Here is a 27,087-nt window from a genome sequence, read left to right as displayed (position 1 = left end):
TACAATCAGACAGAAGAATTAAGACCTAGTGTTTGATAGATCAGTAGGGTGACTGAAGTTAAACATTAAACATTAAACTATTGCACATTTCAAAATAACTAGGATAGAACAATTCAAATCTTCCTAGTATGAAGTAAAGAACTATTTAAGGTGAAGGATATCCTAATTCCCTTTATTTGATCTTTTTTTTTATCTTTATACATTATATGCATGTATAAAATTATCACATGTACCTAAAAAACATATGCATCAATTATGTATCAATAAAAATAATAATCCAAAAAAGATTCAAGGTACATATTAATATAGACCTGTTCAATTAATTTACCATATATGGATATACAAAATGACTTCAAGTTCTTTCCAGTATATTACCTGATGTAAACATTCGCTGAGATCTTCATCATTTAATTTAATTTTTCCCAGGGATCCAGTTCTAAATTCAATGTTTTGGGATGACCCAGTAAGAAACACTAAATTTCCCCTCTCTGTAGCCATCCGAGGCCTGTTATCATTCAAACCAGAAAATTCATCAGTAAATAGCGCACATAATTTTAAATTCAAAACAGTAAAATTTCCCCACTGAAAAACTGACCACATGGACCTTCACTTCATGATCCTCTCTACAAACTCTCCCTGCTCATCTGTCATTTCTTTCTCTGCAACTTTCCTGGAGATGTCCCCCAGTAATTGCATGCTTGGATTATTTGCCAAGTGACAGATAAATTATTTGCATGTATGAAGTTCATTCCATACGTCCATGTACGTTTTTTCCCCCGTTTGCTTTATAACATCAGTTTCCTTAAGAAAAGTCACACCTTCGTTTATCTGGCTGTTTGGGGAAACTGGGGAGGAGCTACCCAGCCCATCAGCAGGAATGATCTATGTATTTACTTACTGTTGGAGGTCGATGTTTCTGTTTTGTTGCTGCAGCTCAAGTCCCACAACTTCACCATCTAATTCAGCAAGTGTCAATAAAGTAACCAAAGTAAAAAGAAAAGGGGAAGACATGTTCCCTACCAGCCTCCTGGGCTGTCATGTAAGAGGCTACTCCAACCGAGGATGGGTTTGGAGAACTGCAAACCAGGCAGGTGCACTTTGACCCAGGGAATATCCAGTAACTTTTCAGTTTTTGTTCTTCACCCTAGAAGGCTATGTTATTTTTTCTTCCCAAGAGATGTAAATGATCTTAGATCTTCGGTACTCTTCAACTTGTGAGAGGTCAAAATCTACCATAAGTGATGCATAACTTAATCATTATCTATTTGACCTTTGAAACAGTAAGAAGCAGCTCTGAGAACATGCACTACAACTTTTCCTTAAGAAGCAGCCACCTTTTAACAAAAGTGAACTTGGTCATATCCACACCTTTCTCGGCTCCTCTCTCTCCTTCCTCACCTCCTTTGTAGAGGAGTTGCGGTTCTACTCAGGGAACTGAGGAAAGCCAGATCTCCATATGAAAAAGAACTTGGACTTGTACCTTATAAAATATACAAAAATTAACTCAAAATGGCTCAAAGCTCTAAATCTCAGAGGAAAAAAAAAAGCAATAAATCTCTTGGAAGAAAACACAAGAAGAAATACTGGTGACCTTGGATTTGGCAATGATTTCTTGACACCAAAAGCACAGGCGACCAAAAGATAAACTGCACTACACAAAACTTTTGTGCATAAAAAAACACTAGCAATAGAGTAAAAAAGGAACTCACAGAATGGGAGAAAATATTTGCAAATCATATATATAATAATGGGTTAATATTTGGAATGTACAAAGAACTCCCCCAACTCAGCAACAAAAAAAACCCAACTCAATCTTAAAAATGGGCAAAAGACTACAATACTCATTTCTCCCAAGAAGATAAAAAAATTACCAAAAAGCACATGAAAAGATGTGCAACATCAGTAATCATTAGAAAAATGTGAATCAAAACCGCAATGACATACCACTTCATATTCATTAAGATGGCTATTACTGGGGAAAAAAAAGCGTTGGTGAAGATGTAAAGAAATTGGAACCTTGTGCATTGTGGATGGGAATGGAAAATGGTGCAGCTACTATGGAAAACAGTGTGATAGTTCTTCAAAATAGCAGATATAGAAGTAAAATAGGATCCAGCATTTTTACTTCTGAGTAAAAAGAGATATTTGTACAACCATGTTCATAGTGGTCTTATTCATAGCAGCCAAAAGGTGAAAGCGACCCAAGTGTCATTCCACAGATAAATGGATAAACAAAACATATTTGCATACAATGAAATATTATTAACAGATGCTACAACCAGGATAAACTCTGAGACATTAAGCTAAATAAAGTCAGTCAGTCATACAAAGAAAACTACTGCCCCATTCCACTTACATGAGATGCCAAGAATGGTCAAATTCATAGAGACAGAAAGTGTTTCCCAGGGGCTGGATTGAGAAAGAATAGAAAGTTACTGTTTTATGGGCATAATTTCACTTTTGAAAGATGAAAAAAGTTCCAGTGATGGATGGTGATGTTTGCTCAACATTAATGTACTTGATGCCACTGAATCATAAACTTAAACAATGACTAAAATGGTAAATTTTTAAGTTATGCATATCTTACAATAATTTCTAAAAATTGAAACCATAGTTAGGAAATGGGATAGGAACTGCTTGCTGTAGAAACCAACTTAAGGGAAAAAAAGAATACCTTTGCTCCTAGATTATAACCTCTAAATTATAACTCAATAAAGCTGATTAAAATGATTTATCTTATATACTTATAAACATTTCCATATGTAAGGATGATATAATACTAAAGTTGGTGTTCAATTATATGCTAATAAAAGATGTCCAATAGCTTTTAAATAAATAGTTACAGGTAAAATTTATCACAATGACCCAGGTTTATTTGAAAAATTAACAACTTGCTATGGGCAGTAGAGAGAAAGCTTGACAATGTGAAATATTTGACAACTTTAGAACAGGATAAAATAGGATGAGTTAGAATCTTCTAGCACAAAGGACAAATCAAATTCTCTGAGCAATGAACATAACTATTTTCTTTTCTTTTCTTTCTTTTTTTTATTAAATCATAGCTGTGTACATTGATATGATCATGGGGCATCATTCACTAGCTTCTGACTTCACACTTTCATCACGCTGGTTAACATAGCCTTCCTGGCATTCTCTCAGTTACTGTGCCAAGACACTTAACTATTTTCATTAGTATGTTTTCCTAGGGGTCACTGGACTCAGCAAATTTTTCTAGTGGAATAGAAAAGGTCTTCTGTGTGATTCTAATAAGGATTTCCTCCTTTATAGGGTTTTTTTTCTTTTATTAATGTGTTTATTATTAAACATAGTAAAAGTAATCTATGCTCCTAATCCAGGTATGCAATTCCTAATTGTCCCTCATGTTAGGAAAAAAAAAAAGAAAGAAAGATTCTTTCAAGGTCTGACTTTGGGTGAGACCAGCTCACTTACTCAACTCTAGCTTAGATCAATAAACAATTCAGTCTTTCTGCATATGTGAACACTACATAATCACTATAAACATCAATTCCTGTTTCCACAGCATTGTCAATGATTCTGTTTACTTACTATGTTCAGAATTTCTTCAGCAAAGATGAATTAAAATATTTGTAGAATCCATGACCTTCCTAGTTAGAATAGTGAATCATCTCCTCCCTCCTTCAAGTAAACATTTCATAGACCTCAAATTCAATCTTTCACTAACAAAGTTCTGTCTCCTCCCTAATCCATATGCATTTTTCCAGTATTCTGAATGTACCCTTTACATATTAACTATGCTATAAGATGATATGAGCACAACGTGTAATGAATTGCACATTCTTACTTCAAAGGCTCACATGTAGAAAAGTCCACATGGATGAGGCGTTAAAGGCATGGGCTTAGACACTCATTCATCTTGGCTTCAAAATCTGGCTTCATCACCTACTAACAATGTAACCTTGTTTCTTCATCAATGGAAAGATAATAAAAGCAAAGAAGCTATATAAAATATTTGGCACATATGGTCTATGGAACGTAAATCCTCACCAAATATCATTGTTAGTATCAACATCATGTTGGTAAGCATAATAATCCTTGACCATACTCCATCCTCCCCCTTGGGTTTGGGTTCCTTAAAGCAAAGAAAAAAAAAAGATGGACTTCACAGGTCACTTTAAAATATTGGGTACAAGGAGAAGCCGGAATGTCTGATCTTCTCTCTTATAAAAGAGGATTCCAGAAGGGAAAATAAATTGCGGACTTTGAGTGAGGAAGGTGATAGTTTACCCAGAGTAAAGGATGTGAGACAAAAGTGAACTGAGGTCTGAGAACAAGGCCAGGTGGCTCCAGGAAGCAAGGAATAACTCCTCATTGCTGGGTGGAGAGGCAAGATTAGATTAAATCCAAGTGTCTTCAAGAGCAGGCAATCCAAAGGACACAGTCTCTTCCTTGAGATGAAGCTAAGTCAACAGGGTGAAGGGTTTTTACACAGAGCGTTAGCAATAAAGCACTGGGACAGGGAGGGTTTGCTCTAGGGACTGCTCAGTATCAACGGAGGACACCGAGTGCAAAAATACCCCCAAGAAACACACATGTTTATTTCTATATTCATTCAAACTCTTAAGTCATAACACTGAACATCACTGGCATTTTGCACACTTCAAGTTGACAATGGTGTCTATTGCACTCCTGATTTCTACTCATCAGCCTTTATTCTCTTTTGTATCTTCAATAAGACACAGGCAAATGTTTTTCGTTTTGTTGCAGATATCACACATGGCATATGGCACTTGGGTTGTATCTGTTTCTCCATCTGAACATTTGGTGTACTGCCAATCAATAATTCACGACCTGCTGACTTCTGCGCCCAGTCCCGCCTCGTGGTCTCACCTTGCTCCCCCTTCTTCATTCTGGCTGCTCAGCCTTTTTTACAGACACCCCAACTCACTCCTCTCCTTCTTCCCTTATAAGAATTGCCCTTTCCTTTCTCTTGTTATCTTGTCATAATTATTGCTCCTTCTGAGCCATCCACTTTATCTTATTGATAGTAGGAAGCCTAAGTTCCACCACCAACCTGCTCTTAAATAATCCCCAACACAATTCACAAATGAAAAATCTTGTGGTTGTCCAAAACCTACATGAAAGTAAATCCCAGGATACCAGAATTTCACATGAGGGGAATTTGGGGTTAAGAAGGGATCGTCATAGTCAGAACACTGACCCAAGGCCAAAGAAAAAAGGATAGACAAAAAGAAAGTTTTATTGGAGAACAATGGAGTAAAAAATTAACTCTGCTGGGCGGCGCCTGTGGCTCAGTTGGTAAGGCGCCAGCCCCATATACCGAGGGTGGCAGGTTCAAACCCGGCCCTGGCCAAACTGCAACCAAAAAATAGCCGGGCGTTGTGGCGGGCACCTGTAGTCCCAGCTGCTCGGGAGGCTGAGGCAAGAGAATCGCTTAAGCCCAGGAGTTGGAGGTTGCTGTGAGCTGTGTGAGGCCACAGCACTCTACAGAGGGCCATAAAGTGAGACTCTGTCTCTACAAAAAAAAAAAAAAAATTAACTCTGCTTAGGAGTGCAATGTAGCTTTCTGAGAGTCCATCTGAGTCTTAAAGAAAGAGGAATTCTCCAGGTCAAGAACTTGGTTAAGGAGTTTCAGGACGAGAAATGGCATAAACAAAGGTTTCCTGTAGAAAAGTGCCCAGCAAGACTAGAGCACTGCGTGTAAGTGGGAGATAAAATTTTAAAAGTGGAGGGGAAGATAGATTAAAAAAAAAAAAAATGACCTTGGAATATCATTTTAGTGAGCTTTGATTTTATTTACTTTTAATAATGGAGAGTTACAAGTCTCTTAGGAAAGAGATTGTCATAGTCATGCTTGCATTTTATAAGCATCTTTACGGAGCCACGTCTCAGACCCAGAGTTCATGAAGAGGTTGGATACAGTTAGAGAAGTGATCCCAGAAGGCCACAGTCAAGGCCATGGCAGACAGAGGAAGAGACAGTGAGAAAAATATTTAGGAAACGGGACCTACTAAAGAAATCTTAGAGAGGCTAGTTGATACTCCGGTTTCTTGCTTAGGAAATTGGAAGGCTAGAGATGCCATTAACTGAATTAGGACAGAATAACCAGGGGAAGAAGATTTTGAAAGAAAGCAAGTTCAGATTTGAACACACAGAGCCCCAAGAAACATCCGCCACTCTCTTCTGCCTCACAGGCCACACTCTGCAATGATTCAATCATCTAAGATGGGTGGAGAGAAGATTGAGAGATGGCCTGGAGTAGAACCTTGCTACTCCAAAGGTGGTCCAGGGACCCAGCACAGGCATCTCTCAGGAGCTTGTCAGAAATTCAGACTCTCAGGTCCCAGCTCTGACCTCAGGAATCAGAACCAGCACTTTTCAAAGATCCACCCATTAAAGTGACCTATGGGTGTGAAGACATTTTCATTCATAAAGACACCCAAAGAGTATTTCTAGTTCTCTAGTCTTATTTTTTACAATTTTCTATTTTTATCTACTTTTGTTCTACTTTCTGAGAAAGTATTGATTTTTAAATTTTCTATTAATATTCTTAAAATTCTGCTATCATTTCTAATTTCAAAAACTCTTTCTTGCTCTTGTTTCTTAGTAATATCATCTTCTATTAATGCAGAAACACTATGGCTGCTGAGGTTCTCCTCTGCCTACGTGAACACTGTTTCCTCTAAGTTCCTTTTCTCCTATTGGTTTGCTTATTTGAGTCTTTCCATTCCATACTGGTGGATTTCCTCAGATACCCATTAGTCCTTATGTGGATTCATTTAAATCTAAAAATAAGCTCTGAAGAGCGGATGATAAGCTCTGTACGAATAGTATTTGTCATCGAAAGGCTTTTTCTTTTTTGAGACAGAGCCTAACTTTATTACTCTGGGTAGAGTGCCCCAGCATCATAGCTGACAGCAACCTCAAACTCCTGGACTCAAGAAATTCTCTTGCCTCAGACTACTGAGCAGCTGGGACTAGAGGTGTCTGCCACAAAGCCCAGCTAGTTTTTCTATTTTTAGTAGAGATGGGGTCTTACTCTTGCTCAGGCTGGTCTCAAACTCCTGAGTTCAGGCGATCCACCCTCCTCAGCCCCCCAGAGTGCTAGAGTTACAGGAATAAGCCCTCATGCCCAGGCTACCTGTGGGCTTTATCACACAGTGACTGGATGCAAGCTTGCAATCCATTGGAGAATCCCAAAAATACACTTTTGAAGGCATTTTTCTCCTGGAGGTATTCACTTTCTCCAGAAAAAATTCTCCAGTTTTCTGCCTGATCTAGCAAAGCTTGCTGGAGGTTTTATCACTAGATGTGCAGACTTTATATAGCCTCTTGTTTTCTTTTTCTCCAAATTCTTGGAGTGCACCTCACTGCCACATTTCCTATAACTGCTATTTTATACACCAAGGTTCACCCTTAATTCCTGCTAGTTTCATCCAAATTCCATTGTTTTATAGGCTTCATAAACATTTAGTGTAGACGTGTGAAGTCATCCACCATTCAAAGGAAGTGAATACCCTACATCCCCTGGTTTGCAATAAAGGCACTGTTACAGATCTACAGAGTAATGTTATAAAGATGGTGTGACGACATGGGACAGAGTGCCGATCAACATGCTGGTAAGTAAACAGCATGCACCAAAGTAGAGAAAGCGTCCAAGGCCCAGTACTGGCCGACTGCAGACTCAGTGGTTCTACTCGCCCAACTGGGCCAGCTTGGAGGACAGTGGCCGGGTAAAGGCATGGCATTGGCAAAGTGTCTTAAATGGTAGCTAAAGAATACTGATTTAATGGGGGGTGGGGGGACAGGGCTCCTATTCTATCTTTAGCACAATAATCCTTATGTGATATTTCTGATAGATCAGCTGAATATATCTGGAAGGCCGATCAGTGTAAGAGTCATAAAAATGAAGAGAAAGGGTTGGAGAAGAGGTGACTTGGAGGACAGATTCCCATTGTCCTTACACTGGCTCTCAAAGTACTCGAGAGCTTCAATCTGGCTTTGGTGCTTGTTCCTTTTCGTTTTCTTATCACTTTAAGACAGAACACTGTAGAATTCATCTGGTTTTAAGTCATTAATGGAAACATTTGTGAATACAATGATCTCTTTTAACCTTTATGACACTTAACTCATTCTTTCTTCCAGGGACATAAAATTGCTTAAAAGGCACATTTACATACGCCAGTTTTGTAATTTTCTACAAAATTTCAGGGCAATACAACATTGCTCCAATTGTTCATTTTCCGTGAAGGATGACATAAAATAATTATGGAAATTGATGTATGTTTAAAACTATTCATTTGCTTATTTCGTGGGAAGTGCATAACCACCTAAGAAATTACCAAGCCCACTCGGAGTTGAACTGATCTTTTTGAACGCAGTGTGGTCTTGACTCAGGGAACATAATGCGGCCATTTGTTCTCCACGCTCATTACTACAATGATTACAATTATCTTTGAGTAGGGTTGAAAAAGAACTATGAGTTAATCACTACCATTTGAATAATTCAGGTTTGGCAGAGCTTTTCCTGAGAGAGCAGATTGTTGCATGTTATTGAGAGTTTGGAGGACTTTCCTATTTTTTTCAAGTTTTTTTTTTTTTAAGTATGGCAACCCCTTTATAAACAATGAGAATATATTCAGAAAACCCATATCCAGAGGTAGGACTACAATAGGGGAATAGGTTTTGGAAAAAGCACAGAGGTGCTAAGGGCACATGTGTGCATATACATCCCTCCCCCAGCCACACACACACACAATTCCTAAACAAGAACTCAAGCTAATGCCACGTTTTGGAAAATATAAAATATGTACAGGGCTGGTGGGAGGTGGGGAGGGTCTTGCATCCTTGTAAGGCAAGAATTGATTAAGGACAGGGTACACAGCGGAGGAAACATAAATTGCCAGTGAGGAGCTTTCTCTACCTCCAACCACTCCTGGAAATAGACTCCAGCAATTCCACAGATTAAATCCAAGCTTGATTTTTAAGAAGGTGTGAAGTAGTAACACAGCGTTTACTTTTGCCGAGGACCATGGGTGGAAGCCTCCTGACATTCAGTTCCAAATCAACCCTGAAAAAGGCAATGAAGTGAAAGATTTAGACCTCATTCATACTATCATATAATCAAAGGAAAATGTCTGATTGCACTCAGACCTCAATGCGAATGACGATGGAAGGCATAGCTGGAGAACAACCGCAAACAACTTACAGTGGATCTGATCTTTAAAAAGGAGGAAATCATTTCTGGGACAGTATTTTCTATCTGATAAGAGAAGGAGAGCCAGGTAGCTGACGGTGTCACCTCTAAGGGTGGACAGAAGGGGAAGTTTGGGGATCCTGGGCACTCCCCAGAACTCTGCCTCACCTCTCGTGCTTTTATTGGGGAAGACAGAGAAGCAGGACACAGAGGCATCTTTATCTCTGCTTTCCGGCTGTGATTTACCATGGCAGGAGTGATTTAACAAGGCTGATGCCTCGCACATCCCACTCCCAGGGGGTTTGTTAATTGAAGTGCCACACAGATCCCTGGGAAGATTTAAGGCGTTGTCATCACTGGCAGAAAGAAGGAAGAGATGATCTCACCTCTCAGGCTTTTTCAGTGCCGTTGTTCTAAGACCTGTGAAAAACAAAGCTTTTGCCCATTTGTATCTTTTCTTTTTAGCGGCTTAGACTGTATTTATTACAGGAGTCCTGCTAAAACAGGCTTGGTCAACAGTTCCTAGACAGTGTTCAGAGAGACATAAACAATCTGCTAGGAGTTACATGTAATTCTGGCATTAAATACTTTTCCTATAACATTTTTTTCCTTTTGAGACAGAGTTGAGTGCTGTGGCCGTGGCATAGCTCACAGCAACCTTAAACTCTCAGGCTCAAGCAATCCTCTTGCCTCAGCCTCCTGAATAGCTTGGGACTATAGGCACCTGCCACAATGCCCGGCTATTTTTCTATTTTTAGTAAAGACGGAGTCACACTCTTGCTCAGGCTGATCTTGAACTCTTGAGCTCAAGCGATCCACCCATCTCATTCTCCCTGATCCTCCCAGAGTGCTAGGATTACGGGCATGAGCCACTGTGACAAGCCTTCTTCCCATTAACATCTAAGGTGTGTCTCTTGTTTTGGTTGACTGAGAGAATTATTCAAACAATCCCCTAAGCCAGTGATTTTCAACATCCGTGTGCTGTGAAAGGATCTTAGGTGTGCTACAAGAATTTTTTAAAATCATTAATTAAATTCTTTTTTTTTTTTTTGCAGTTTTTGGCTGGGGCTGGGCTTGAACCCTCCACCTCTGGCATATGGGGCCGGCGTCCTACTCCTTTAAGCCACAGGTGCCACCCTAATTAAATTATTTTTGAAAGAAGTTGAAAGCATAGTAAGTATATTCTTTTTTTTCAGTCTTTTTTTTGATCAGCATAATTTAAGTGTGCCACAGAAGTTTAACTATAGATTCAAGTGTGCTGTGAAATAAAAAAAAAAAAGGTTGAAAAACACCAAGCCATGAAAGAACCTATGATTCTGTTATAATACTCAGCATATTCATATCCATGTCAGTAATTTGGACAATTATTTATTAGGTACCCACTATTTGTTAGGATCTCAGAGTGACACTGAAGATACAAAGCTGGGTAAGATACAGCTTTTGTCTTGAAGAACAATAATATCAGGGTACCAATTTGCAAACTAGTTTACAGTGATCAGACTGGATGGTAGAGATGTGAAATAGAGTGTTCTGAAAAAGTACTTTTACTTATAAAAGTAATATATTACTCTCAATTTAAAAAATATAAACAGAAAAATTAAAATTCTATTACTCTAACATATCTGTTAATCTATGATTTTTTTCCAATCTATTTTCAGATTAATAATTTCATATAGTTATAATCACAGGATATGCGTGTATAAAATTGGGTTTCTTCACAATAATCTTTGTTTATTACACATAAGCCTAATTCCATGTCACTACCTGATTTCCTCAACAATAATCATAAAGAACTGCATTAAAGATAGATACAAATATATATATAGATAGATAGATAGATACATATATATACACAGACCCAGATATAGATGTATCTCCTAAAGGATAGTTTGAGCAGATATAGGATTTACATTTGACAGTGCCACCTCCTTCGGGGCCCCAGGGTTTCTAATGCAAAGTCTGCTGTCATTCTACTAGCAAAGTGCCATTTCTTTCCGGCAGCTTTTCATTTTATTTGGGGAGTTTTATCAGATTGGTGATGTTTTCAGCCATTATTTCTTTGAATACTCTTTCAGCGCCACCGTTCTCCCCCACCTCTACTTCTGGTGCCCCAAACATATATAAGTTGGTTCTTTTGTTAATGTCCCACAGGTCCCCAAGGCTGTGGTAATTTTTTATTTTTTCTAGTCTGTTTTCTTTCTGTTATACAGATTAGGTAAATTCTACTGATCTGTCCTCAAGTTCACTGATTCTATCTCTTGTCATTTCCACTCTACTTTTGATCTCAAGTTTGGCACAAGATATAAATATGCAGATTCAAGAGGCTGAATGAACACTAAACAAGATAAAATCAAAGTCCAGGCTAAGTCACATCATAATTAAACTTCTGAACCTAAAAACCTAATATAATAGACAAAATTTGCAGGATACAATTAAATTATTTATCACACATAATTTTTTTCTATTTTGCTTATTGCATTTTTAAGTTATATATTGTTATTTATTTATTTTTTTAAAAAATGGCATACAGTGCACATACCACAATGATTGTTTTATTAGTTTCTTTGTTGAGTGTTTCTATTTTTTGTTTCAAGAGAACTTGTAATGACTTGTTGAAGCATTTTTAGAACAGCTGCTTTAAAATCCTTGTCAGTTAATTCCAACATCTGATTCATGGACGTCACCAGTTGACCATCATTTCATATTCAAATTGTGATTTTCCTGGTTCTCAGCATGACAGTTGGTTTCGACATTTTGTCTGTTTTGTTAAGAGACTCTGGATCCTATTTTAATTTTGTATTTTACAGGTAGTTGCTCTGTGTTTAGCACGCAGGTCTTGGCTTGCTTTTAGTGGGCTGTGATTCTAGTAGCAATTTAGTTTTCAGGGTCTTTGCAGTGTTATTTTGATCTGCTGCATTTACCTGGTCCCAAGGGTCATGAAGGGTGCTATGTTAGGGGGAAGAAGGATTTTTCTCAGGCTAGGACACCTGGTGCCTCTGGGTAAAGGGTGTCTCTGGCTCATGATGATGAAAAGAGTTCCTACGTTGGATGCTTTAGGGATCCCCCAAACTGGTTCCCCCTGGACGCTCATCTCTCAGCAGGTAAGACAGGTCTCAGGTCTGGATGTTTGCCAGCAGGGCTTCCAATACATCCCCCTTGCTGATGCGGCAAGACTCTCTTGTTGTTTCCAACAAGACTTCCATTTCATTTGGAGTAAGAGTGAGCCTCCCTAGGCTGCCTTCTGTTGCTAGTTTGTGAGTTAGAAAACATCAAGCCTGAGTAATCTTCCTCTGTTGGGTGAGGGATCAGATGTCTTGCACCTATGTTGTTCCTCCTCTCTTGAGGTCCCTAGCCAATTTGTCATCTTCTTCCTACCTTTCAGAGTTCTTCTGATGCCTCCTACATTATTTATGCATCTTGTTAACCAGAGTTTATAATTGTACTTATCAAGGGGGAGCACGTAGGAACGAATCTATACTCTCTTGTCAAGATCACAGCTCACAATATGGTATTTTTTACATTTCTATCCACACAACTTCCGCCAAACCAAAAGCTCATGACTATCCTGAAATTATTTTTAGAACCATGTATTCTGGATGGCTACTTCTCTGAGTATGAAGAAGTATCAGTAACAGTTCTCAAGAGAGACGTAAAGACAATATTTAAACTCCATGCCGTGAGGACGTTTATGGAGCTTCAATATTAATTTTCGTGTGGTTGCTATATTTATTATTTCAACAAATATTTACAGAGAGCTTACTACATGCCAGTACTGTTTTAGTCAATGGGAAGGCTGCAGTGAAACAAAAAGTGTTAACGATCTCTGTCCTCATAGTTTACATTCTCTAAAACATGAAATATTTTGTATTTAAACTACTCAGATAACAGCTGCTCAATTTAATTGTCCGTTCATTCATAGGATCAGCACTCAAGTATCAAAGTCAACTCATATCTACTATGCCTGGAGTATCACATTCCATTAGTTGTTTTTAGTCATTTTTTCATGTCTGAAACTGAACTAGCAAAGTGAGGAAAATAACTACTTTAGAAAAAATGACATTCATGCTACATTAAATTCAGAAGCCTCAAATGTATTGAATGTGTACATTTAGCCAAGCACACAAATCTGGTTGCAAATACATATGTATGTTTTGAGATTTCAAAGTGGCTTTTTTTTTGAAAGATTCTCACTCTATCATCCTGGGTAGAGTGTGGTGACATCATCACAGCTCACAGCAACCTCAAACTCTTGGGCTCAAGCAATCCTCTTGCCTCAGTCTCCAAACAGCTGGGACTACAGGAGAGTGCCACTATACTCAGCTAGTTTTCCTGTTTTTAGTAGAGATGGGGGTCTCTTGCTCAGGCTGGTCTCCAAGTCCTCAGCTCAAGCAATCCTCCCACCTCAGCCCCCCAGAGTGCTAGGATTATAGTTGTGAGCCACCATGCCCAGACTCAAAATGAATTTTTATTAGTTTTTCTAAAACAAAATCATTGCTCAGAGAAAGTCTTCCTTGGAAAGGCTACTTTATTAACAGAAACTGGTAAGTGGAATAAAGAGTGAGAAAGAAGGTGAAGTTGGTCGTGGGTTATGGAGTTTTAACTTTGGAGACTGGGAGAGTAGCAGTACCACAAAGAGAAATATTGAAGTGATGGGTGGAACTTATTTTAGAATGCAGGGTGCTTAGTTTTTGAACATGTTAAACTTGATGTAAATTTGGTTATCACTTGGACAGCAAAATTTCCAAGTTAAAAATGTCACAGCATGGACATTCTAGAATAGGGCTTAGGAAAATACCTCATCTCTAGTCATCAGGATGTCAGTGGCAAAATAGTGGAATCTGTAGAAATGGGTTAGAATCTCTCAGAAAAATATCCTGCAGTGAAGGGTAAAGAGAGATGAAAGGACTGAAATTTCAGGAACTCACAGGTCATCTGCAAGCCTTTACTCTCCCATCTTGCTCCGTCTCTCACTCTCTCTCTAGACGATCTCATCTGATTATAGAGCCAATCTAGCTAAACAAACAGGTTCCCTATTTATGCTCTTAAAATTTCAATCTGCCCTGATATAAATAGACATAAAATGCAAAGAAAATCCAGAGCAAATATATGAAGTACAACGAAGCCATACCAGATACAAGCGAAGAAAGGAGAACATCCTTGGACTATAAAGAGGGGAGTTGTAAGGGAAAATTAACTGCCTATCGTCTAGTTTTTGTGAAAATTTCCAGTCTCATATCTTAGGAAAAATGAGATTTTGGAGGCTTTAGGAATCAAGTGTGGTGTTATTTGAAGGAGAGTTCTGTAAGTGTCAGATATGGTTGAATTTGGGGACTACAAAGCCAAAACAGCTCTTTGCCCATGATTGTATTTCTTTTTTTTTTTTTTTTTTTTTTTGGTAGAGACAGAGTCTCATGTACCGCCCTCAGGTAGAGTGCCGTGGCGTCACACGGCTCACAGCAACCTCCAACTCCTGGGCTTACGCGATTCTCTTGCCTCAGCCTCCCGAGTAGCTGGGACTACAGGCGCCCGCCACAACGCCCGGCTATTTTTTGGTTGCAGTTTGGCCGGGGCTGGGTTTGAACCCGCCACCCTCGGCATATGGGGCCGGCGCCCTACTCACTGAGCCACAGGCGCCGCCCCATGATTGTATTTCTTGAACTAATATATTTAAAAAGAAAACTCACAAACTAGGACAAGAACAGCAATATAGTTTAGATCATGATCATATAAGATTTTGAAGAGCAAGAGTATGTTACAGTGACATATTCCTAGGGTCCAAAAGGGGAGAAACAGAGGCTAGAGAATATTTAAACAAACTGAAGCCTTAAAATTTTTCACAGCAGAGAAGGAATAGTGAAGGGGAAAATGGTACCAACAAGTTGATTGGTGTAAACTTAAGTTGAAGAACAGATGCAAGATTCTTACTGTCTTTTAATAAAATATGTAAAGGAATCATCCCAAATGAAATATTATAGGCACAACCTGCCATCTTGGTGGGTGTGATGGAGGACCAGAAAAGATGCTTGTTAGGAATTTGATACGACAGTTGTATATAGCACACTTGAATAGTAAACATCGAGAGAAACAGATTAACTGTTATAGAGCGGTCCAAAGACCATGTCTCAAAAAAAATTATATAATCTGAGTTCTCAAAGGCTATAAGAAAACTTCTGAAACCATATGACCCTTACCCAGTTTCAAAGCTATTTGTAAGTCAGTGTCATAACTGGTGGCCTAAAATAGTCATAGTTCCAAGCCAAAGACCAAATTATGATAAGCTAACCTTCTGTTCAATAACATAAATAACTCAGGAAAACCCACTTTAACTATTCCGTCTGTGTGGGCTTAAAATTTGATTCTAAATTATAAAGTTATCAAAAGAGTGACCGGAGTGACCTTAGTTTGGAGACAGTGCTGGCTTGCAGAATGCATCCTCTACTACGCTCTGGATGAGATGGAGTTGCTTCTTTATTCAGGCCTGGTATGGCTAGAATTCAATCAGTTTCATTTGTTCTTGGCTTCACTTCTGTCTCCTCAGAGGTGTCCAATGTAATCACTTCCTAGGTTGAGAATGGAGCAAAAGCCAGAAGGTGATACTGATTAAAGAATCCCACTCACTACCAATGGTCTGAATTGTCCCTTAGACCATCCAAGTTCACCTCCCACATGGTAGCATTACAGCCTGTCAGGGCAACTCAAAAGCCTCTCTGCCAAGGTAAGTTTATGTCTTTGAACATTTAGATCATTGCAAGCAAGATTACCTTCAAATTTTTTTAAAAATTGCTGAGTGGCCACTCATCATTCACAATTTCAACTACTAGTCTTGCTTCTTTTTGGGAAGAGCAAGATGGCTGGTGGTCAGAGGTCTCCTCTCATCTCACTAGGCAGGTCTGATTCAATAGCCAGAACACAATGTTCGGGGTCCTCTGAAGAGGTCAGCTGATCCTCAAATAATAAGGTGGCTCGCACTCTCCCCTCTGCCACTTGGCTTCGTTGCTGGCTACTGAGGACTGCCAGGTTCTGATCCTCTCCTACAGTCACTGCTTACCTTTTCAGAACTGCATAAGCCCAGGAGCTCAAGGTAGCAGTGAGTGATAATCAGACCACTGCACTCTAGTCCAGGAACAGAGTGGGAAAGATTAGATGCTAATAAAGTAGACTTTTCTCAATGAAGCTTTTCTTTACTTCCCTTACTTTATTCTATCTCCTCCTATTTTTAATTCTCAAAAGGAAAAAAAAAAAAAAGAAAAAAAAGAGCAGGGGAGATGCAAAAAGGAGAAAGAAAAATCAGTTTTCTGTTAGGAATGGCAAAGACATACTTCTGTTGAAAATGAGAGGCTGTATTTTCCAACATACTGAATACATTTACAAGTCCAAATACCAGAAAACAGAATTTCCAGAGAAAAATTTAGGCATATTACCGAAACTATATATTCAATAGAATAACATCTTCCAAGTTAATTACACATGTATATGCATCTGCTAATGAGACTAGATACATCTTCACGAAGGTAGGAGTTTTATGCTTGTTACTGTGTATTTTCAATTATGAATTAAGGACAAGAATCATCATCTGCCTGGGAATACACTGCAATAATTCAAAAACTTCACTAAGCTATATTCCGTCTTCCAGTTGGTAAGCAAACGTCTCCCTAGACCTTGCACATGTTCATAGTTGCTGCACGTCTCAACACTTTAATATAATGCTGCTCAGCGAAGCACAGGATGCTATAATTAGAGAATAATTATACTCATAATTATTATAAAAGTCTAAACTATTTTATTAAGATTCTTTCAGCAGTGACATCAAAGTGTACCACAGTCATTTCAGATTGTATACTAAAATGTATTAGACTTACAATAGGATTTATTCTAAACACACACACAAAATATAGTGATAGTTTATGCATATGTACTGGCCTACAGCTTTCCTATATCATATTTGAGTTCTGAAAAAACTTGTAGCCGAGTATGATCTTTTTAAATGGTGGTAAAATAAGCACAACGTCAACTTCACCGTTTTACCCATTTCTAAGCACATAGCTGTAGTGGCAACTGGATGTTCATGTTGATGTGCAACCATCACCACCATCCACCTCCAGAACCTTTTCATCACCCCAAGCAGAAACTCCGTGCCCACTAAACACTAACTCCCAACCCCACTCCCCCCGACCTCTGACTCCTACCATTCTCTCTGTAATATGAACTTGACTCTTCTAGGTACCTCACACAGGTGAAAGTATACAGTATTTGACCTTTCGTGATCAGCTTGTTTCACTTAGCGTGATGTCCTCAAGGTTCATCTCTATCACAACACACATCAGAATTCATTCCTTTCTCTAAGGCCAAACACTATTCCATTGTATAAAAGTTAGTTCAGAGTGTATAAAACAATACTGTAATAAAACAATTAGGGGAGGCGTTAGTGCCATGTGGCATGGGTCAGAGGGCCGCTTCCTCCCTAAAATCTTAACGCCACGTCACATTCCCTACAAGGCAATGGCAAATTCAACTGCGAAGCTCAGAAAAAAGATAAAATAAACTCTGATAATAGCAAATGAAAGGGAAGTAAGTCCAAATGAAGAAGGGACAATGAGTTCCCCCCTTCTAGACACCTAGATAATGTACACCTACATTTTCTGTGCTCTCCTGATAGAGTGGTAATGAAGAATTTAGGATTATTTTTGACATATTCTTCAGACTGTTGTATAAATTGAACAATGATGATTTGGTTTAAAATACTGTATGCATTTGTTTAGATGAAATAAAGAAATGAAACACGCACTGTGTGAAACAAGCTAGAATAAAAGTCATCATTTTAAAATTAGGGAACAAATATATAAAAACGAAGTAAATGGTAAGATTCATAAAACCTCTTTAATTAACATACAAAAATATACAATTTCTTGAATCGTTATGGTATGCTCGTTAGACACTTTATAAAATATTCGTGTACACATAAAAAGAATATTTCACATATTTACCAGTTTCATATAAAATATATTTTCCATAAAGCATAACAATAATTTATATTTTATAAAATATAGTAATATAAATTTAAGGAAACAAATGGACTTTTTTGGATTAAATTTTGAATTTCGTAATAATGACAGATTAAAATAATTTAGTTGAATTTCATCAGAATTAGTTCAAAGCAGAATTTTAGAATTACTATCTGGAAATGTAGGAATAGCAAGACCATCTTCCAGCATTATTTTATAATTACTCATACAGGAGTTTAATTAGTTTAGCTACCACATGCACATTGAGACTATTTCCAAGCAGGCGATAACGCTGTTTCACTGTTATCTCCTCAGGAAAACCTAGAAAAGAGAGATAACAATTCATATACAAAAATTTGTAACAGTAACTTCTAGAGATAACAGGATATATATAGCCTTTAGTAAGGGCACAGTGGTCATTTCATGAATCAATAAGGTCTCTATGTACTTTTATTAACAAATAAGAATTTAGAGCCCAAAATCTTATATAACATCCCTTGTATTACCCAGACAATGAGAACGTGTCATCTCACATTGCGTCACGTATGACGCTCAGCACACACATGTACACATATAACACCCACAGACATCCATGTATCAATGCACCATAGAAGAAGCAGTGGACACCATTATTTCACAGTTATTTATTTCACACAATAACAGCTGTATGGAGATAGGATTTACATACCATAAAATTCACTCTTTTAAAGTGTACAATTCAGTGGTGTTTAGCACAGTCACAGAGTTTTCCAAACATCTATTTATTTCTAGAACATTTTCATCACTTCGAAAAGAAACCTGGTATCCGTTAGCAGTCACTCCCATTTCCTCCCTCCCCCACTAATGTGCTTTCTGTGTCTATAGATTTGTCCACTCTGGACATTTCATATCCACAGAACCATGTGTGTGGTCCTTGGGTGTCTGGCCTCCTTCCCTTACCATAATGTCTTCAAGGTTCATTCACATTGCAGCATATACCAATACTTCACTCCTATTTATGGCCAAATAATATTCTGTTGTATGGATACACCACTTTTATTTATCCTTTCATGTATTGATAAATATAGTTGTTTCAAACAAGTCAAATTGATAAATTGAGTTGTTTCCACCTTTGGGCTATAATGGGAAATGCTGTTATGAACAGTCATGCTTTAGTTTGTATGTGAATGTATGTTTTTAATTCTCTTGGATATATCCCTAGGGGTAAATCTGTTGGGTCACACAATAACTCTATGTTCAATGTTTGAGGAACTTTCAGACTATTTTCCGAATCGCTGCACCATTTTATTATCTCACCCAGCAGCATATGAGGGTTTGAATTTTTCCACTTTGTCACCAACACTGTTATTGTCTGTCTTTTATGTTTTAGCGGTATCCCTACTTGGTATGAAGGGATATCACATTGTGGCTTGATTTACCTTTACCTGACAACTAATTACATATTTGTCATGTGCTTATTGGCCATTTGTCTATCTCTTTTGGAGAAATCTTGATTTAAATCCTTTGCCCACTTTTAAATTGGATTTTTTTTCTTATACTGTTGCATTGTAGGAGTTGTTTAAATACTCCGGATACAAGTCCCCTGTAGTTGTTTCTCATACTCGGCTTCCACAAACGGCTTTCTCATGTTGGACTTCTATTTGCTACATTATTTCTCAAAACAAAAAGACCCACAAATACTACATATGCTGGAAGGAAGCCCTACAAATATCAGCATAAAAGACTATCCACGCATAAAAGAATGTGCACTACAATGTTGAGTTACAATGTCAAGATTTTACAGTCAGCACCCATCAACAGAGCAGTTAAATAAAGGAAAAGTAACTTATACCAGAAAGTGAAAAACCTAATTAAAGAGTATTCAGAATAGCAATATTTCAAATTCTTGTAAGTACCACAAGGTAGAGCTGGTTATAGTGAAGTTGCTTCATCAAAACTTAGCATTATATCAACTGCAATAAAACTGCAGTAATTACTACAATAAAACTATATTTGCAATTGGACATGATAATAAAGTTGCTATTCGAAAGATAATGTGTTAGGCAAGCACATTATTTATCTCAAAAATTATTTAGTTCAAAGTAGCCAGAGGTTACAAACGGACCTACAAATAGGCTTTCAGAGTATCCCAGAGATGATCTTTTGCAATATTAAGATTACATAGGAGGGAAAGGTTTAAAAGCAAGTCAGAGTAGTAAAAATTATGTGCATTTGTATATATTTTTAAAAATATAAACTAACTTATGGAAAAAATTAAATAATTTTTAAAATTAAAGAGTGACTTTTTAAAAACTTAAATACATTAAAAATAACAAAAATCCTCAACACCAAAGAAACAGAGAATTAACAAGGTCAAGATAGTCACGTTCATCCATAAGAGTCCCTGTCATCCAAAGCCCGCTAGTGAATGAACACACACTGCCAGTCACAAGGGAACCAGGACAGACGGCACAGGATCACTGCGGGTCCAACCCTGCCGTGGACAAACATCCCATGTTTGGAATGACAGTCAATAATATGGAAACACACAAGGGACAGTTGTGTCCCTGCTGCTGAGTGGCAACATCAGGAAAGTATGACTACATAAATATGTCATGTATTTTAAAAGAAGATTCAGCAATGTAAAAGGCTTTTTTGCATGCATTATATACACATATTCAAAGAACTTTGAAAAATTCTATTTTATTCCCTAAAATTTAAAAATAATGATAAAAATATTTATGAAAGAAAGGTTATAAAAGCTAACACAAAGTTTATATAATCACTAGGAAAACAGACTGGGAATAAAATTCTTGAGTCCAACTCACAGTTCTTTATTTGTTTTGTGACATTCTCACTCATTTTGTGACATAAACTAAAACAAGGAAAGTATGTGTTTTTCTTAAATAACACTCCCCAGGATATTCGGGATAGAATGAGGTCATCAAGAAAGAGGCAAAGAGTAGAAAATAAACCTGGTTGCTGTGACTACCCTCGGAGAATCAGTTACCAAGAGGATACTCAAATTATATTGGCAGTTTGTTCCCCATGTACAAAAGGATTGTTTTCCTAAGATCATCTGTAAATCTATTATTTAGAATTTGAAACATGATCTATTTAACTCATCATTTACTTAAAGAATATTACAACCATATCGGATTTAACAAAGTTTGGCTTTTCTGCATTCAAACTCATAATCAGAGTCTTCAAAAAGACATTTGCTCCTCTGTGGCTCTGGAGGCACGTTAGAAAGGTCAGTCTTTCTCCCTGCCTATCAGCCAGGTGCTCAGAGCACAGCCACACCCAGGAATGAGGAGCTCACCACCCTGCCTCCTTCACTCTTGAAAGCACCTCCCTGCAGCAGGAAGAGGCGGGGCTACTCTAAGCCGGCGGAGCAGGCAGGTGTCCTGTCTCTTCACTCTCCTAAGCCCCAGATCCCTGGACTACCGGTACAGGTAGGGCTTTGTCTTTCTCGCTCTACAACTAAATCTTCACTTTGCTCTTGAGATTCCCTGCTTCAGAATCACTAATCTTCTGCCAACTCTGGCACTGTACCCTGGATCACTCTTCTTCCCTTTAGGAATGCTCCTTCTAGACTGCCTCTCACCTTCCTTTTCTCTACTTCAACCTTGCAGGGAAGGAAAAAGGCACAGAAGTGGTAAGAATTTATCCCTGAGGAAGAGAATAAACACAAACTCACTACCTACCCTTCCAAAACAATTCCCCAATTTCCTTTAATTTCTTCATTTAAGAAGGGCATTCACGACATTCTTTGACAAGCCCTACTGTGGGTTACTAGGAAAAGACCTCCGGAAGCAAGAAATAAGATGAAAAGGGGATAGCACAGACAACCATCCATACAAAGAGGTGAGGAGCTGCCAAGGGCTCCTGCTGCCCATGCAAACCACTCTGATGACCAGTGGGGTTCAGTGAGAGAGAGAACCGAGTCAGAAGAGAATGGAATGAGGCAGTTAGGAAGGAAAGGGGAAAGAGGGAGAGAATGTCAAAAATGCCAGGCTAGGGAAAGGAAGGTTTCTTGAACCCATCTGTCTGGGCTAGGGTTTATTCATAACACACACGTGTGAGTCCCTAATGAATTTTGGAACCTTTGACAAACGAAAGCCAAGTCTACATGTATTCCACATACCGAACTCGGGAGGAAATCCAAGGATGTTTGCTATTTCTTTAGGAGTGAAGTATCGCAGTTTAAGCATTAATAACTTTGTTATCTTTTCTTCTTGTGACAAATCAGTAAGAGACTTATAGATACTTTCCATCTGTAAGTAAATATACAAGATAACTGAAAGGGTGACTGCAACTAGACCTGTTAAACCTCCTGTACACTGAGACAGTTTACAAATAATGGACATACACTTCACTGTAATGCACGGTAGCAAAATGCACTGGGCAAAATTCCTCTGTGCAATGCACTGTACAGCTGGCTCAGTAACAAGGTAAACGCTGACAAGGGGAAAAGGTTAACACTTTTCAGTACATCTGACATTTTTGATCTCTTAAAATTAAGTCATAAGAGTAAAAACAGTAAATGACAACATAGCATAAAAGAAATTATAGTGAAAGATAAAAGGAAGCTGGACAACCAGTGAAGTCAATTTTATAACACTAACAAAAAGATCATTAAGACACTTGTTCTCTATAATCTGTTTCATCAAATTTAAATGAAATTTGCATTTCTTAAAATAAAATATATTAAATATGATTTCTCAAATCTAGACATTTTCATTTGCCTATGATGGGATCTTTATCATGGGTAAACTTTATTAATAGTTAACAGCCTCAACTGATATAAAAGAAGATATTATCACTTTCAAATTATTCAAAAATATATAAAACTTGCTATGTATCAGGCCAGTACTCGACCATGACGCCATGGAGAGTTAAAACCGAAATTTCAATGAAGAACACTGGTAAGACATATTGTGTTTTCCTTGAAAGGGAGTTTTATAGTATGTGCTAGAAAGGAAGGCTCCAATATCAAGATGTTTGTGTAAAATTTTAGACAACATTAACTATTTTAGGAAAAATTCCAATTTACTATTTATAGAATAAAAGAAAAACAGAAAAATCAAAAAAAAGAAAAAATATTTCTTGTACATTAATTCATATATGGCAATAAGAAAAAGAAGACGTTTATTCAACAGTAAAGAAATAATTATATGTGAGTATCATCTATATTCACATACAATTGAGTATGTAAAATTACTCTAATGTTCTGAGTTCAGTATTAAACATAATCTTTAATCATTGCCCATTATTTTAGTTCTGAACTGTACCTGCACATCCTCTGAAGTCTGTAGCACAGATCCTGTCCCTTCTGTGTAGCTTCCATAACTGCAAAAGTAACATAGATATTATGCAGCACCTGTGTATTGGTTAATGCAGAATTTCTTAAATATTTCTTGAATGATTTAATGTACACAGTTACATGTACATTACATGTAGCTTTTGAAGTATGTTGAATAACAGAACATAAATATACTTTGTGATTTAAAAATGGCTAGGTAAAAGATATATTTAAACTTCTCAGAAACTAAACTTGGCACAGCATTTTGAATTGTATAAAAATTACTGAATTGTGTATTTATCATTTATGTATATTAATTTCTTGTTATTAATTTTCCTGTCTTTTACATTCATCACTGAAGAGTATGCACTTTCTATTCAAATGCTATTCAATACTGGCAGCCCTGCCACATTGAAGCAAAAGTTATGTAGGTGAAAATACATTACTGTTATTTTTCGTAATGCCTGACGATCATTCCTTCTCAAGTACCAGCTCCCCAGTACCATAACAAACACAGTTCTACAGAGCCTGTGTCTGCTTGTCATTTAAAGAAGTATGTTCTTACTATCATTTTCGTACAACACCCAGGCCATTATATAAATAAGTGTACAAGAAATGTAAAATACTTTGAAAATGCAAGGTATTCGTAATACTTCTTTCTCTAAGATTATTGCCACGCTGGCTGTTCAACATATTAAAGAATTTTTGTTTCTAGAGAACAATTTAAAATATAAATTAGGGGCCAGGAGCAGCGGCTCACGCCTGTAATCGCAGCACTTGGGAGGCAGAGGCAGGTGGATTGCCTGAGCTCACAGGTTTGAGACCAGCCTGAGCCAGAGAGAGACCCCAAATAGTTGGGTGTTGTGGTGGGCACCTGTAGTCCCAGCTACTCGGAAGGCTGAGGCAAAAGAATCAACTAAGCCCAAGAATTTGAGGTTGCTATGAGCTGTGATACCACAGCACCCTACTGATAGTGACAAAGTGAGATTTTGTCTTAAAAAGAATGAATAAAAATAAATAAAATATAAATTAGAGGGAAAAATTACACCAGGAAAAATTAATTTTTGAAATTGTTCTTTCATATATATCACAAAGATAAATATGTATGCATGTATAAATATACATTACCTACACTAAAATAAACTTTTACAGTAAGGCTTCTTTATACCATCTTTATAACTACAAAAGAATTTCAAGGTTGTTTTTTATTACAAAACTGATAAATCTTGTTTTATGAGAGTCCTAAACAGAACCTATTGGACTTGGTAATAGACAACAGCTGAGGGAAGTCTTTTATAGTAATGGAAAGCAATAAACCCTTTCCCCTGAAGTACAAGGGCAGAGTATGATAAAAGAGATGAATGTGGTATGGTTATATCAGCGGCACAATGTCTTGTCCCTGATGTCTACTAGTAGGTAAGAAAAGAAGGCCTGAATCGTCAAATCATACTATCAAATGAGTAGTCAACTACCTATCAAATGAGTTTGAGTAGCACTTACAAAGTGGATACAGAGGTATTTGGCAAAATATCTTTCTAAAAAGGCCCAATATTCCTCTTCTTTCTTGGTTTAAAAAAATTGATGAGAAACATATTAAACATTTAATGGAGAACTAATCCAAAGGAAGCCCCCTAAATGTTCATCAACAGATAACCAGTAAAATAAACTATGATATACCTACAACATGAGAAAAGTCCTCTATGTACTGAGAGGCAATAATATCTACTTTATATTGTATAGTGAAAAACGAGCATATAAGAATGTACCATAGTCTGCCACCATTTACTTAAAGGGGGATACAATATACACATATATTTAAATCCGCCCTCATACACTACAACCCCGGCAGATTATGCAGTAAATGCACAGGGGGAGGGAAACTGAACAGCCAAGAGACAGAAGTGACAGAAAGGCTTCACGTCTTCTGAATTTTTTTTTTTTTTTCTCATGACAACACGATTGCATGAAGCTTCGCCTTCTTGTATTTTTGTTCTTTTTTTTTTTTTTTTTTTTATTGTTGGGGATTCATTGAGGGTACAATAAGCCAGGTTACACTGATTGCAATTGTTAGGTAAAGTCCCTCTTGCAATCATGTCTTTCCCCCATAAAGTGTGACACACACCAAGGCCCCACCCCCCTCCCTCCGTCCCTCTTTCTTCTTCCCCCCCATAACCTTGTCATTAATTGTCCTCATATCAAGATTCAGTACATAGGATTCATGCTTCTCCAAGTCTTCTGAATTTTTAATCTTGGGAATATATTACGTATTCAAAAAGCTAATAAATTTTCAATGTATTATAAAAATTACCCTGTATGCTCTAGAAGATTCAATTCTATTTTTAAATTAAAATTTAATTTCTTCTTATACATTGATCATGTGAGTAGACATCATTCTTTAAGGTCAGACGTGCCATATAAAGAAAAGTGCTAAAAAATTACTGATAGCAAGTAAACATCTACAGAAACCACATCTCCACTACGGGTATTTAAGATCCTATGAAGGTCATTAAACAAATGACGTTGTCTTTTACGAGCACTTTTGTGGGTGGTGCACATAATGTTCTGCCAGAAGGAATTTTCACTCATATTCTATTGGAACATGAAGCAGGCAATTGAGGGGGGAAAAAAAAAAATCATTCCGGCAAAAACATGTTATAAAATGCTCCTTGTTTTGAGAGCTAAAACACAGAAAAACTATAAAAACCTGGTTATTTTGGCCATAATATGGATGGACCTTTAATGAAGTATATAAGTGATTCCTGTTCTTTAAAACCTACCCTTTGGTAAAGCATGTTGATCTTCTGCACGTGGGTCTAACAATGTCTAATAACAGAGCATATCGCAGCAATGACTGTGGAGGTAAAAAGTACTGATTCATGTCAATGTCATCTTCAAGAAAACCTTTCAGCATTTGCACAGAGAGGTCATTGTCTTGTTGATTTTTCCTTTCAATTTCTTCTGCAGTTTCCAGCTTATAAAGAACGGCACCTCTGCCAGAACACTGTGTGCTGCTATCAAAGCAAATACTTGATTCAATTTTGTTTTCTTTGATTTTATTTTTTGCATCAATTGCACACTTCTGTGGGTGTTCACATTCAATTTTGGGGAACTCCATGAGTACCTGACATTAAATAAAAATATACAAATTATCAAAATTGTTATTAAAAATAAAAGATAAATTAATAACATCCTGTCAGTGTATGTGAAAACTTTATTAGCCTTCACAGAATTGCCATTAAAAGATAGAAAATGTGGTTCACTCATATTTGTACATTAGTACTCATTACAGCTATAGTCATCAGGCTATAGATGATTTCATAGTTACTTTTTCCTGTATTTATTGAAAAAATTCAACAAAGTAATAGAAAGTACATTGAATAAAAAAAAGAGTATCATACATGGGAAAGAAGTTTGGAAAGCAACAATAACATTTCCAGAAAATGTGTTTTGGATCAAATTTGTCATATCACTTTATTAACAGGAAAAACTGGAATATACCTTGAACTAAAGGAAAATTAGTAATTAAAAAAAGAAAAGTGCTTTTCACCATGAAAGGTTATGTCTACTCATGAGTCCCTTGGGGAAAACCTGTTTCTGCAAAACAC

At 37.3% G+C, this 27,087-nt stretch overlaps 2 protein-coding genes across 6 annotated transcripts in view; both read right to left on the bottom strand.

Moving 5' to 3' along the window:
- Positions 1-1,025, bottom strand: part of CUBN (cubilin) — a 264,166-nt gene extending 263,141 nt beyond the window's left edge. The window contains exons 1-2 of the mRNA XM_053572936.1: positions 899-1,025; positions 376-505 (exon numbers count right to left, since the gene is read on the bottom strand). Of these exons, the coding sequence (XP_053428911.1) occupies positions 376-505; positions 899-1,011 (243 nt within the window). The 5' untranslated portion in view covers positions 1,012-1,025. The remainder of the gene's footprint in view (positions 1-375; positions 506-898) is intronic.
- Positions 1,026-18,206: 17,181 nt separating this feature from the next.
- Positions 18,207-27,087, bottom strand: part of TRDMT1 (tRNA aspartic acid methyltransferase 1) — a 46,858-nt gene continuing 37,977 nt past the window's right edge. For all 5 annotated transcript variants that reach the window (XM_053573178.1, XM_053573180.1, XM_053573179.1 and 2 more), the window contains 4 exons: positions 26,260-26,603; positions 23,472-23,529; positions 22,325-22,454; positions 18,207-18,519 (listed from right to left, as the gene is read on the bottom strand). In XM_053573178.1, the coding sequence (XP_053429153.1) occupies positions 18,419-18,519; positions 22,325-22,454; positions 23,472-23,529; positions 26,260-26,603 (633 nt within the window). In that variant the 3' untranslated portion in view covers positions 18,207-18,418. The remainder of the gene's footprint in view (positions 18,520-22,324; positions 22,455-23,471; positions 23,530-26,259; positions 26,604-27,087) is intronic.

This window comes from Nycticebus coucang, chromosome 20, assembly GCF_027406575.1.
Source record: "Nycticebus coucang isolate mNycCou1 chromosome 20, mNycCou1.pri, whole genome shotgun sequence".
In the NCBI taxonomy this organism is placed as follows: Eukaryota; Metazoa; Chordata; class Mammalia; order Primates; family Lorisidae; genus Nycticebus; species Nycticebus coucang.
Note: the sequence above shows the minus strand (reverse complement) of the source record. Positions and strands in the feature narration are given on the sequence as shown.